We start from the raw sequence: 14,422 nt of genomic DNA, 5'->3' as shown, positions 1-14,422 counted from the left end.
AAATGAAGGGATCATGGAGAAAGAGGAGGAAAACAAGTGCAATTCTGCATGTGCTGGATGTAGTTTTTATATGGGCACCACTCCTCAAGGACAGCAATTTTAACAAGCAGCAACTATAGCTCAAGAAGCAAGAGGGTGTGAGTGAAAATGAAGAGCCCTACAAGTTATTATGAAAATACATATTCTCGTGGGAACATAAGGGTACTAAGCACCCTGAGTAGTCAGTATGTTGCACAGAAAACAAGAAACCTATCTGCCAGCCTCTTGAGGTTTCACTGGTGTCCTCTCTGCTGATCCTTCTTTCCAGACAGCCACTACTTAACTAGTGCTGATGTCTGAAGAGCTGCAGCAGAGACCTAGCAGGTTTATAAATAGCAAACATTATGCACTCTGCACAGTCCCTTATTAATTGACGGCATTTTCGTGGGACTGAAGAATGTCTCACCCACATATGTTGAGATAACGACAGTTCTGAAAGCAGCCATTAAGGTGCTTGAGCTCAGATGGTGCAATGAACCCTCTGCTGTCTGTGGAACTCCTGTGTGAAAACTCCAGGTAACATGAAAAATTGCTGCCACAAAATATAAAGTCGTTTGTCACCATATCAGACAACTGAAGTAGCAAAACACCTTGTAGGATCCAAAATTACTCAAGCTGAAGCAAGCCTTGATGCTGCTCTGAAATCAAACCTTCAGGTTGTATTTCCATGTGAGAAGCCCGTCATATCTGGCTGAAGCTTTTTGAAAGACATCCAAAACAATCTCACGGGAATTAATTTACTTCTTTTTTTGGTACATGCAGGTAGGAAATCTTGAAAACTCTTATCATGATGCTCCTCTGGGTGTTTCTTCAAATTCTCTCTAGGAACATGTGGGCAAAACCAGCAGGCATCTCTCCCCCACTGCCTTGAGAACTACTTGTGTCACATTTCAAATCTGCTGCTTAAGTTCTGATCTTCCCAATCCGTACGGACACAAAACATATATTGGTCACTAACATCATTTCAGTCCACTTGCATTACAGGACTGTAAGAAAGACCCACTTCTGTGTTGCTTCAAAGACTGAAAAAAGCTTGGGCATTGTTCCCTGAGGCATGACACGATTATGAATTGATGCCACCTTCCCCACGTGAGTAAATATCAGCAACAGTTTCAAAGCACCCTCGATGCTCTCACACATTTGCGTAGCTCACAGCACCTTCTCAGGGGAGGAGGGAAGAAGCTACAAGCTGTACAACTTGTCCCAAAATAACCCAAACCAAATATGTTGTATGACAAATCTCCATCATCTTTTAATGACCTGACTCACTGCCAGTTGCAATCTGTGGTTGACACAATGCCACACAATCCATTTATGTTTTTCCTAGGAGTCTTGTTGCAAGCCCAGGCACATTTCTTACAGTGTTATGTGCACCATCACAAGAAAATGATGCCCCCAAATGTTGCTATGATCTTCACCAGAAGTACAGCAGTTCAACAGGCTTTAATGATTGCTGGAAATGACTGTAGGAGAAGTATTTTGCATTTCAAACAAACCTAACCCCCAAAGTACTGCATCTTTACAGTTGGGTTTTTTACTTTTATACAAATCTTCAGGCAGCAATTTTAACTAATTTAACTGAATTTTAATACTTAAGACTGCTTTTAACAACCAGCCTTGTTCTTTAAATTTCAACTGCTTTATACAGTGTTTTACAGATTTTTTTTTCCTAGTGACTGCTGCTGCTTGGATTTGGAATCATCAGAAGTTATCATTAAAAAGGCATCATTGTACAGCTTTCTGATATCCAATATAAAGTTGTAATTGTATTTTGGAGCACCCAACTAGAACAACTCTTACAAACATATTGGTTTACCACTTACTATAATGAACTAATCATATTCACTCAGCTGTTCATCATGCTGCTGAAAAATCAAGCCAAAAGAAACTGTGGCATCAGTTCACTCAGATTAAATACAGCAATTTCTTCTCATGTTGGCTGTGTCAAGAATGAAAATCGTATTTTTATCAGGCCTGGTCCCCTAATCCCTCCTAATTCCATCAGCTGCACTTGGCAGTGAAACTGGGATAGCTGCAGTATTACTATTGTCATTACTGTTGTTGTTTTGGTTTTGTGGTTTGTTTTTGTTGGTTTTTTTTTTTCAAATAGTCTACTTGCCCATGTTTAACACTGATGATTTAATAAAATCCGTGAGCAGTAAGGGTCTCTAAAATTCCAAGAGTCATTCACGTATTAAAGCAGCAGAAGGATTTATAGAAGTTGAGAACCAATGGATCTGTCTTTTCTCAATGGAAATAGGTCCTCCAAGCTCCCTACAGCCATGGAAACTCCTGCATGTGCCCAGGAACTATTGTCTCCTTCTGTTAGCTTGTGAAGATACTTATATTGTGCTAACTGTAGCCTTGTTTCCCGTTTAGCTGTGTGTGGTGGAAAACAGATAACCCTCATTTGATAACAAAATCATGAATTACTGCATTTATTCGTAACACTTCACAGCTCCAACCCTTCTTAAATGAGAATGGATGGTGCCCAAAGAACATGTAAACCAGAAAACATTCTTGCTGCCCAGACAGTTTCTAAAATACATCCTTAAAGTGTGTTCCACAGCAAGGTCCTTATTTTAAAGATCCTTGTTTTAAAGGCCTAAGAGCATTACCAGGGGTCAGTATTCACCTGCCATACTTACTGCTCCTAGAATGGATTTCACAGCCTCCTCGTTGCTGGACACCCCCCAGAGCAAGGTGCACACTGCTGCTCCCATCTCTGTGCAATACTCTGCCTGCTGCAGGAGCTGCTGCTTGGCCTCGTTCAGCTGCTGCCGCAGGTCCAGTTTCTCCTGGAACAGCGTAAGGAAATTTTGGTTGCACTTCATGTCTGCCACAAGGGACAGAACAAGAAACACAATCATGGCCACCTCTGAAATGGAGGGTAACCCACAGCAGCTGCAGACATGTTCCTTCTCTCCTGAGCTGTCTCTAAGCAGTGCAGCCTGACAGGAACCAGAAACTGTCCACAAGGTCAAACCAAGTGACCCACCGAGACGGAGTGGCACCTAGAGAAGCGTGATAGGAGACATCTCCCCCTGAGCAAACAGATCCCTGTCTCTTCAAGAGAGAGATTTCAGCATCAGGGGCCAGCTTTTCCTGACACCTGACAAAAGTACAGGAAACATCTTACAGGACGGGAGGGTTGTTTTGTTTTTCAAAACAGGCTTCTGCTCTAGCCAACATGGAACAGTTGCTGGATATCTAGGATAAATACTGGTGTCTTCAAACTCTTTACTGTTGGCATAGCCCTGAGCAGCAGTGTCAAAGCAAGACAGAGTTCCCAAAAAACACACCTAAGGTTTGAAGTTTGGAGGACCTTCCATTGCAAGGAAGTCGAGGCACCATTGTGCATCCATGAGGTTGGATGGGGTTCTGAACAACCTGGTCTAGTGGAAGTTGTCCCTGCCCACAGCAGTGGGGTTGGAATGAGGTAAGACAACCCCAAAATCCTTTCCAGTCCAAACTATTCTGTGACACAATGATTCTGTGATCACTTAAGTGAACTGCTAAGTGGTTCTTGCCACAAAGCATAAAGAGAGAACACATCAACCCTAACCAAACTAAAGCACAATATCCATTTGGCAGTACTTTCTTCCAATCACATGGGAAGCTGGCTGGAAGAGTATCACGGAATTGGGCAGGATTCTAGGTCTCACTGTCTTCCCACCAGCTGCCACCGGAGTAGCGAAGCTGTTGCACTTCTTGGTTTAGAGCCAGCACAGACAGCGAGATCAAGGCAGGGATTCAGCAGTCTGTGTCTCAGGGTGGGTGGGGGCTCCCAAGCACCTTCCAGGTAGGGTGGTACTAGACAGTGCTGCAGGGAAAAGACCAAGGCCAGTCCAGAAAAATCATGCCAATTCATGTATTAAAAGAGAGAGAATCACAGATTGCACAATGTCAAAAAATAGAGGGATCTGGGTTTTTTTGCCCTTTTTACTGACATAGTATTTTCAAATTCACTGCAGAACACACCTTCCTCAGCTCAGCCTTCCCAGTGTGTTTGGCTTGTGTATGGGGAAATGAGAAGGAATCTTTTCTATGTCAGTTTTGAAAGCAACTAGACAGAACAAGACTTTCAACCATGTATTGTCATCAAGACTTTAAGTATCTTGTCGTTTTTGGGGTTCAGCTCAATGCTTCATGTCGAGGGTTTGGAAAGAATAGAAAGAGAAACTCATCTGAACATTTACACAATATGGTAGCAACCAGTACAGAGCTGCCTGTGCTCTGTCACCAACTGCCTGCTGAGCCTCCTGATCACACCTACCAGCCTGATTTGCACTGCTGCTGATGGAACATGCAGGTAGGGATTTGTAAAGTTCAAATCTCATTTCTCAAGTAGACTTCTGTGTGCACTTACTCTCTGCAGTGAGTCTCTCTCACCTATATATGCAAAAGACTGACACTTGCTGCTGATTCCATAGGCAGAGTCTCCCAGGAAAAGTCTCTTACTTCTTAATACTTTGATCCTTTTTAAGCAAATTAGCCAAATTCCATCTTTTACATGACTCACTGCCAGGCCTATCAGCTTTTCTGCCACCATGTGCATCCACAAAATGTCCTCAGGCATCTTCCTGCCTAATCCCTATATTCTCCCTGTCTTTTCCACACTGTCCTAGTCTTAGGGAAATGTATCTTCAATACATTTTATTTGCATTTGGATGCTAATACTGAGTAAGACATAAAACCCAGTAATACCAAATCTAGATCCCCCAACAAGCGTGCAAAGCCAGCAGAAGAAATGCCAGAATTTTTAACAGATCAAAAGCAACACCAGAACAAAGATATGAAGCAAGGAAAACAAAATGGTACATTCAAGAGCCAGGAAAATAAACGGAGCCTGCAAAAGCAAATAACCTGGCTGGAAACAACGCTCCTAAGAGTTCACATCACCAAGCAATCCCTGTGCTATGCAACACCACCATCTTCAGGAAAAGGTCAAGGCACAAGAACACACCAGTGCCCAAGTATGGAACTGCAAAAAGACCTACAAAGGAGACATTAGCCAAGAATAACACGTGCACTTGAAGTTTTGCTCAGGTTCAGAACGCACAGCAATTCCCTAATCAGTGATACAGCTCTGCGCAGAGAGTTTGGAATGCAAAATGTTGACTTATGATGGCCTCAGAAAAGGACACTGCTCAACCAGAAATGCATTTATTTTATGTTTGTTTCAGTGAATCATTTTCTTCTCCTTTAGAAGATAAACATATAGAAGATAATTCAGAAACTGTACACAAGGATGCCTAGAGCAGAACAGCAACCAAATGAAGAACACCAGGAAAGTCACTACCAGGAACAAAAATCACTCGTATACACACACCATCTTGTTGTACCCTGAAGAGCTAAAGGACTTCACACCATCATGAGCACAATCCACTTATATACACCTTCCTGGTATTTAAGAGAACACATTCAGAGAACTGCCACACACTGCACAACAGCAAAGACATGAAGAGAAGAGCTTTGAGCAGAAACAGCAAAATAACTGCTCCCAGTAAACTACCCATGCTTTAAGTAAAACTCATCCCCAAGGAATCATAAATGCAAACCACCTGCACTTTACTTCGTAGTATTAACAAGAATAATGGGAGGGACTCTCTTCATTAGTATCTAAAGCAGCAACATTCAGTCTTACAGGGATTTTATCCTGGGTGCTTACACAACTGAAGACCTCAGTGCACAGCAAAATGAACCCTGTACCTACTGCTGAACTGCAACAGCTATCCCAGAAGATATTTATCTTGAAATAAGGAACATCCAGATTGACAACTATTCCATCATACCAAACTTCATCTCAGAGTGACTTTTCTATGCAGATGTGCACTAAAAGTGCATTTCTGAACTCTTCATTATTCCTCTTCAAAAACAAAGTAAGTTTTGTAGGTTCATCTGTCTTTGTGCAATCCCAAGGCTGGCAAATGCCAGCTGTACAATTCCAACAATGTGAGCTTCTGCTGACTACTGAAGATTGCTCCAAGGAAATGAACTTTTGCAGCAGATAATCACCACTGATTCTCACAGAGACTCATTTGAACCCAAATGGTCTCACAGTCTGAGAAGTCACAGTCTTGCTATTCCTTCATTGTCAAGAATCTCCCCTCTCATAATCACTAAATACAATATTGACAGAGCAAAAGAAGCCCTGAAATTGCTCTTTGATTCTCAGCTGTACATGGCAATTGGATCAATAGGTGCTTTGAGAAAGACTATTAACACTAGACAAAGGTACACAGCTCACAGCAAACCAAGCAATGCTGGTTTCATTCTGCACATTGCACTGTTTAAATTATCTTCTATTGCCCTCTTTGCAAATACGTTATAGCAATGTTAAAGTCAAAAAAACTGATTCTGTGAAGGACCTCTTGATTCCAGCTATACCACAATGCTCAAAAATACCCCAGTGTTTTACTACAACATGTTAATATAAACAAAATGCTTGATTTTTTTGTTCATATATACCAAGACAAGCCCTGCCAAGAACCCATAACACAACTCCATACAACTCTACTCTCCCAGAGTATGGAAGCTGAGAGAGATCCCTGCAGCTATGCAGGATCCTGTACTGCAGTGGGAGACAGTTGGTACCTCTGTTTGTACACATTGACTTCTTTCTGGTACTGCATCTCACCATATTTTGCCTAGTTACAATATTGATCCTTTCGCTCTAGAAATACCAAGGGGGTGGGGGGGAAAGCAGTTATGACCTTACAGGTCTTTTCCTCACCACCTGACTATATGGATAGAAATCCCAGATTGTTTTTGAGAGAGGATTCATTTTGTGACATGAACATGAAAATTTTATCAGTACTGCTTTTGTTAGTAAAACTCAAACACACAGATATCAATATCCTGGCAGCAAATCTACCTTCTTCTCTCTCATGCAATCTGCCTGGGCTGTTTCCAGACGGGCTCTGAAGTGTTCACAATCCATTCTCAGCTGCTCTATTTCCTCCTCCTTTTTCTCCAGGTCTGTGACAGGATAAATCAGACAAAAGAAAGAAGGACCACATTATGACCATCGGGCCTGCGTTAAAGCAAAGAGAATCCACCAAGTGCGGCTTTACTGAGGCGCTTCAGCCGTTTGCTTGTGCGAGATCACCTCCCCGTGGCTAAATGGGAATCTCACAATTTGCTGTGTGGCAATAGCTCTGAGAAAGCAAACCAACACGTTTCTAATTTAAGAGAATCACATCTAGCTGTTAAATACAGAGGGTTGAGAAGACACTTAAAAATTTACTCAGTTTTCTGCTTTGTTTTCACGTTGGTTTTCATGAAAACTCCATGAGTGAAATTTCACCCAAGTCAGTGAGTATATTGAAAATGTAAGAAAAATACCAACATTAGTCAAAAGTGAGTGTTTCAATCTACAATTTACAACCTATATGGATAGCAAGAATGAAAAGCAACTATTCCAAATACTTTAAAATGGTATTTATAAAGTAGTATAAGCAACCTGGACTAGTGAAAGCTGTCCCTGCCCATGCCAATGGGGTTATAACTGGATGATCTTTAAGATTCCTTCCAACCCAAACCAGTCTGTGATTCTATGATTATAAACTATTTACACATTATGTCAGTTACAAGCAAATTTTATGATTCCCTTATAAAATTAATTTCTGATGTTATTGCACTTCTGATGTTATCAGAAATTTCCGTTATCAGAAATTCATTCTAATTTAGACACTTTATTTTAGTGAACAGAAATCAAGTTAAAAGTATTCAATTTCACCAGCATGATGCCTGTTTAAAAAAATTCCCTTTGAAGGATATTTTTAACAATAGTTGCGTGTTGTATTTTTCTTTAAAAACCACAGTCCTGGATGCTTAGTATTTATACTGAAAAACGGAAACACATTTAAGTAGTTCCAAAAAGTAAAATCTAAATAGCATCTATTCTAACCCTGGTTGGTTCAAAAAAACCCCAAATTACACCCCACTTTAAACACCAAACCCTTGGACATGACAGTTTGGTCTATGGCTTAACACACTTTAAATACTTCCCTTAACATGTGACAGTATTTTTTAATGTAGTTACAAAAAAATCATATCAAACTCTATCATAAAAAGACAACATCATTAAATTTATCCAAGTATGTTCTTATCAACCAAAGGACTTGGCTTCTGGCATTCTATTTAGTAATTCTACACTATTTGAAAAGAAATACCTTCCTGTTTTGGTCCTAATTGACAAGTTTATCATTTTAAATACACATTGCTTTGAGTAGCCTGTATAAAAGGAGAAAGGCTGTTTGTGGCTGATTTATCTGAAGAGGTAGAACATATTTCCACTCAGCCCTTGTGTGATTCTAAGCCAGCAACACGTTTTAGCAGAAAGCAGAGGTAAGCCAAGGGTTCACTGCTGAGAAACATCTCTGTGCCAGGACATGCTCTCTGAGCAACTCACTTCTTTTCAACCTGCAATCCAAAGGAAAAGAATGAAGGGAGGAATGGATTCATTGAGTTTTTGGGGATAACTCTGGACAGTGGCAAGAAACTTCCCTTCCGTCAAGTAAAGAAAAATCAGTCCCATGCACTTCTGACTGTGGGTGTCAGCCTGAAGCAGCTGACAGCAAGATGTCTTGAGCAGGACTAGAACATGATCTGCTTATCTACAGCAGGCCAAGAACCTATTCATACTTGCCAGGTAAGTTCATCCAGTGAAAATATCTGTCCCTGCAAGGAAACAAGCTCTCCAGAGAGAGAAGAATCACTTCCAGCCTTTGAGAGGCTGGATCCAACCTGAATCCAGCCAGAAGACACACAAAGATGCCACATCCTTCACCACCAGACTGCAAAAGTCCTGGAACCAAACCTGAGCCAGAAGTGGAATAATACTCACAAGTGAGTGTTAACACAAGGCAACCTGTACTTTATTTAAAGGGCTTCAGATGAAACAAGGATGTGTTGATGTCCTGTAAGGTATCACAATGTTTTATGTAGAGGGGAAAAAAAAGGACAATAGTGGAAGCTGCTGAAAAGAGACCTACTTCTAGCTATTCCTCATTTGTGGAAACTTCCCTGCTATGCCCAGTCAACCTCCCAGCTATGCCTTTGCTCTGAAGAGAAAGGAGCAGCTTTCACTACCAACCTGGATGAGCAAAGAAAAATATGAAATGGTATCTTCATACAAAGAGGAAATATGTAACTTCACCAATGCAGTGGTAATCAGACTCTGGGAAGAAGTGGCATTTGCTCCCAAGATAAAGACTCAAAAGCAGAACAAGGCACTCGGCACAAGAAAGAAGAGGAGGCCCCTATTTTCAGATGGGAGGTAGACTCATTCTCATCCACAGAAAGTTACAGGTCATAACAGGAGATTTTCTGCACCAGAGGTCTAAGCTCAAAGCTCTGAGAGATGAAGAACTGAGTACAATAATGCAAACAAGTGATGAAATTCCAATTCTACTGATGCAAATGCTAGATCAATGTTAAATGCTACTTTTAACACTTCCCCAGTGAAGTGTTATGTTTATGTTCCACTAAACATACCCATAACAATGCAGAAAAACTGCTGGAGCTGTATTTCTAAGACTCCTGGAGCCAAGCACTCTTCCTGAGAAGGGTAATAAGAACAAAACAGAATTCTCTTTTCAAAATGAACAATTACCCTGGCAAAAATCTAAATAAAGACCCTGACAGCAGCCTGAAAAGTAAGTGTTGGCTGCACTGAGAATTGCAAGCTCAGATCTCAGACATCACCCCTGGGAAGCCTTAGGAAATGGCCATCCTATTGACCTACACACACCAGTGAAATGCGCAAAGATCTCAAGGTTTCTCAAAGCTATTCAAGACTCCATCAGTCTCACAACCAAATGGGCCAGAGGTGCTGAAGTCTCTGACTACAATCTGTACTTCTTGAGGAGCAGGAGACTCTACTCCTCAAGCACACCTCACACACTTCACAGTATGCAGAAAACTGCAATAGCTGATGCAGTCTGGAGATGTACAAATCACACATTAGGCTTCTGTAAGAACAACAGGAAAAAACATCTCTAGGAGTTGCCAGGACTCCTGTAAGCTTCGCATGCCACACCAAGAGGCTGTATGTAGCAAACAGCACCATTCTGAGAGTGAGGGATGCTTGTGTCCCTGTGATGTGATCTGTATGCTCCAAAGCCTCCTTTCACTCTGCCTTATTTCTTGCTGCAGAGGCAGGAGAAGACTGGAGCAGCAAAAATCACCACCTGACTGTCCAGCTGTAGGGGCACACGATAGCCAGAGCCTAAATAAATATTCAAATGACCTCATCACCTGCAAGAGAAATCTCCACTGTGGAGACAGACTCAAGAGAGGTCAAAGGCTGACTCAGCTCCACGTCCTGCCCTAGAGGACCCAGAGAATGCTGGGCAGCCAGCAGAACATTTCAAGGAGTCTTCAAATCCCCACGTTGGTGCCACGAGCCTGCTCTGGATGGCCCTGACAGTGTCTCCTTGATGCCTGGCACAAGGAATATAAGAAGGATCAGTGAGAGGAATCTCGAGACTGGACATGGATGTAAGTAGGTAAAAACTAATTGACGATCTTGATTTGAATTGAGGATCTTAATGCAACATGAAACAAACCCTGATGCCTTGCAAGAGCATAAAGAGAACGCGTCCAGATCCCATCCCCTGCTTGTGACGTGGAAGAATCTTCCCAAAGAGCGGATCACTGAGGCAGCTGGCAGCTCTGCCCCAATATATTATTACATCGTCAGAGACAGGCCTTGAGGCCCTATCTGGGTCCTTCTTAGCTGGCTGTTGCAAATTCATTTCCCATTTATTACTTGATATTCTACAAGAGACACACTCAGTCTGTGTCAGTGCTTGTTCCATGTCTTTCCAGGCAAACCCAAATCCAGGTAAATTGTACAGCTGCAGGTAAGCTACAGGCTAGGGATGGAGCTGACTCCTATTTGGACCTGGTGGTATGTTGGGAGTGGGATAATTTTTGAAAAAAATAATGCACAGAGAAACCCAACATTGAAAAACTGGACTTCGGGAACAGCAGTAAAAAGACTTTTATTACAGAATCTTTTTTTTTTTTTTTTATTAGTATAGCATACAAACTAAAAACCAAAACAGGCCAAATACAAGATTAATTCACTCTTCCTTCAAATTTTTATCCACTACTATTTACCATTATTTTGCTGGGGTTTATTTTCTGTGCAAAGTGACTTTTTGAAAAACAAAATGCTTTTGCCTTTTCTCAAAGGGAAAACTTTTTTTTTGCCTCATACAGCTTCCCCTACTGCCTGAATGATGTATGTTTTTATCCACAGAAAAATATTTTTACAGATTAACTTGACATGTCTGATTATTCCTAAGGCAGCCTGTAATCTTCTTCACTACAAACACATTAATTTACTGAAGCAGCCACTGAACAACACAGTTGAATCTGGAATAGCTCCACAAACTCTACAACTATTTCTGGGGAACAACAGTTTGTTCTAAGCAGTTCTGGCAGAAACTGTAAGAGCTTGTAAGATGGTGCAACTCACTTGATTCAATAGCATCCAGCTTCTGGAATGTCCCCAGGATATCTCCATTTACTATTTTGGGTAAGAAATCCCGCAGTTGCATAACTTCAGTTGTCAGCCTTTCCAAATCCCTCCTTCTAACTTTTACAAATTCCTCTTTGGTCTCAGCCTTCTGAAATAAAACAACAAAGCAAAACAAAAACAAACAAACCAACAACCAACCAAAGACACTGTTACAGCCCTGTAGCGCTTTTCTGCTGAATTTCTTTTCTTGGATAAAAATATTCCTCTCTATGACATCATTTCAGAAATTTGTAACTTTTTAACAGAGAACTATCCAGCAATCAAACCCAAAAGTCTCTGAGGTTGACCCTTTGACTGTAATTTTTTTGCCACTCTGGCCTAAAGTAAATAATACTACCTCTCTACATGTGTTTCTTCACCCAAAATGTGTGCAATGCATCTGAGAATGCTGCAAAAATTAACACTCACATTTTACAATGTGAGCAGCGTACACCAAGCTGTCGTTTCATGACTGTCGTAAAGGGTACAATTACTCAGCTTTTTAATTAATTCAAAAATTTGCAAGATCCTCAGTCCTAAATTGCAACAACTCTTTTGGAGGAAACTGTTGCTTTTTTCAAACCACTTTATCTTTTGTGAAGAGCAAAAATTACTTGCAGCCATCTGCAACCCAATCTCACGTAAATGATTTAATCCTCAGGTAAGACAGAAATGTTTACTAGCTTCCTCTCCTGCCACACTATAGCTATAAAATAATTTTCATTCCATATTCCAGTAGAACGTGTGTTAATTTTAAAATTACAGAGCAAGTTTTGCTAAAAAAACCCCATAAATTCAATTTCTGATGTACAGAAATGTGCACTCTGCTGGATCTTAAAAAGGCTGATACACACACACACCCACAAAAAGAAGGTTTTAACATGTTTTGACTAAAATATCAATCATTTAATATGCTTTCAGAAAGCAAACTTACAACATATCTTAGTACTGCTTTGCACTGCATCAAGAACAGTGACAAAATGAGCTCTTTTATGTACCACATCTTATTCCAGAGGCAGAAGGGTAACAAACCAAAATCTCATCTCCTACAGGTATAAAATGTGCCATCCCCACTGTCCTCTCAAGACCAGACACACAAGACAAACGGAGGTCATGCTCTCCAACCATTCCCTACAATTCTTTCTGCTTCCCTACTTCCTCAGATTGAACATTTCCTTTCAGTTTTGCTTCCTATTCTCTTTCTTTCCCAGATGTCTTTCAAATCCAGAGAGTTTTGGGACATGTCAGTCCTACCTCTGCAGGTTCAGAACTGCAATGAAGGTATGGAAGAAAGATTTTGCTTTAATTTGAACTATAAGCTCTAAGTTGCATTTAGGAAGTGCTTATGGCAAGGTTCCTGAGGCCAAGTAGCACCACGTGGCATGACTCTGGACAAATTCAACTCATCTAGGTCTCAAAAAAGCATGGAATAAACACATCGGAAGAGGAGCCTTTAGAGGAATGCCATCTGCATGTCAGCAACCATGAATGACAGGGAGAATTCAGTACTGTTCAGACTTACGAAGCAAAATTTGGTACATAAAAATAGCTCTGTTCACTAGCAGAAGCTGAATTCAAATAAATCACACTGTGAATCACTGGTGTTGAGATATGAAATATACAGTAAGGAGAAAATTCTCACTTGTAGTTCCCACTGTAAGCACAGGTCTTTGCAGTGCTGCAGTTACAGTAGACAAGTTTTATTTTCTCTCTTTAAGCAGCTCCTCCAAATCTCTGTGCACTACAAGAGTATATTAAAGACAAACACAGAAAGGGGAGAACAGGAGTTTTCTGCCCAGTCCTTAGAGTAACAGCAGGTTAGCCTGGATGTAGGAAATCTGACCTCAGTCTTCACCAAGCTCTTTCACAGGGGTCAAGTAGCCCAGTTATGCACCTGAGCTCATGGCCTGCCTGGTGTGACCCAAGTGACGGCAACTCCCCCTTCCTGCCCCACATGGGGGGGGACAAACAGGGCAGAGCTCCCAGTTGGCAACGAACCCCGACCATGGAATCACTGCCAGCCCTTTCCCCACTCACTCCCCACCAGCCCAGGGTGCCTCTGGCACCGCTCTACAGCCCCCACCACGCTCCCCTCTACCTGCGGCCCCGCCATCGCCCCCTCAGGACCCCACAAAGCCCAGGGCCGCCACACAACTCCCCGCTCCTGCTGCTCCTCGGGGCACCCACGCCCGCACAGACCCCCGGGCTGGGCTGGGCTCGGCCCCAGGCCCAGCCCTGAGCCCCTCGGCCGCTCTCGATACCTGCGCGTCGCCAGCGAGGCCGGCGCTGCGCCACATCGCCACAGCGGCACCGCACGGGGCAGGAGCCCGGCGAGGGAAGGGCGCGAGGGCGGGAAAGGCCGCGCGGTGGCCGCGCCCCCTCCGTGACCACACCCCCGCTGCTGCCTCGCCCGCTCCGATTGGGTAGCCGCGTTCGGGGGCGTGGTCTGGGCGCCAGGCTCCGCCCCCAGCCCCGCCCGGAGCAGTCCCGGGACAACGCCGGCACAGCCCCGGGAGAACGCCGGGATAGTACCGGGATAGTACCGGAACAGTTCCGGGCTGCCGGGGACGGCCAGAGCAGGGTAGGGCTGCAGGGAGCCGGAGCGCGGCCCTGCTGTGGTGCCGCTGGGGCTGACGGCTCCAGGGAGTGGCACCAAGTTGGGAGGGAGCGCTGATCTGCTAGAGGGCAGGAAGGCTCTGCAGAGGGATCCTCACAGGCTGGATGGAACGACAGACGCCCGTGGTGTGAGGTTCAACAAGGCCAACTGCTGGGTCGTGCACTTGGGTCACAACAATCCCTGCAGTGCTACAGGCTGGGGCAGAGAGGCTGGAAAGCTGCCCGGAGAAAAAG

General features: G+C 43.0%; 1 protein-coding gene across 7 annotated transcripts in view; it reads right to left on the bottom strand.

The window, feature by feature from the left end:
- LOC104686360 (heat shock transcription factor 2 binding protein) overlaps positions 1-13,936 on the bottom strand; it is a 58,364-nt gene extending 44,428 nt beyond the window's left edge. For 4 of the 7 annotated variants that reach the window (XM_039552848.1, XM_039552806.1, XM_039552839.1 and 1 more), the window contains exons 1-4: positions 13,834-13,936; positions 11,531-11,681; positions 6,917-7,020; positions 2,688-2,837 (exon numbers count right to left, since the gene is read on the bottom strand). In XM_039552848.1, the coding sequence (XP_039408782.1) occupies positions 2,688-2,837; positions 6,917-7,020; positions 11,531-11,681; positions 13,834-13,869 (441 nt within the window). In that variant the 5' untranslated portion in view covers positions 13,870-13,936. Of the gene's footprint in view, positions 1-2,687; positions 2,838-6,916; positions 7,021-11,530; positions 11,682-13,214; positions 13,314-13,833 lie in introns of all 7 variants that reach the window. The other 3 variants (XM_039552824.1, XM_039552818.1, XM_039552812.1) reach the window with 3 other exon arrangements.
- Between the last annotated feature and the right edge of the window lie 486 nt (positions 13,937-14,422).

The sequence above is a fragment of the Corvus cornix genome, chromosome 1, assembly GCF_000738735.6.
Source record: "Corvus cornix cornix isolate S_Up_H32 chromosome 1, ASM73873v5, whole genome shotgun sequence".
Lineage (NCBI taxonomy): Eukaryota > Metazoa > Chordata > Aves > Passeriformes > Corvidae > Corvus > Corvus cornix.
This window is presented reverse-complemented; position numbering and strand designations above follow the sequence as displayed.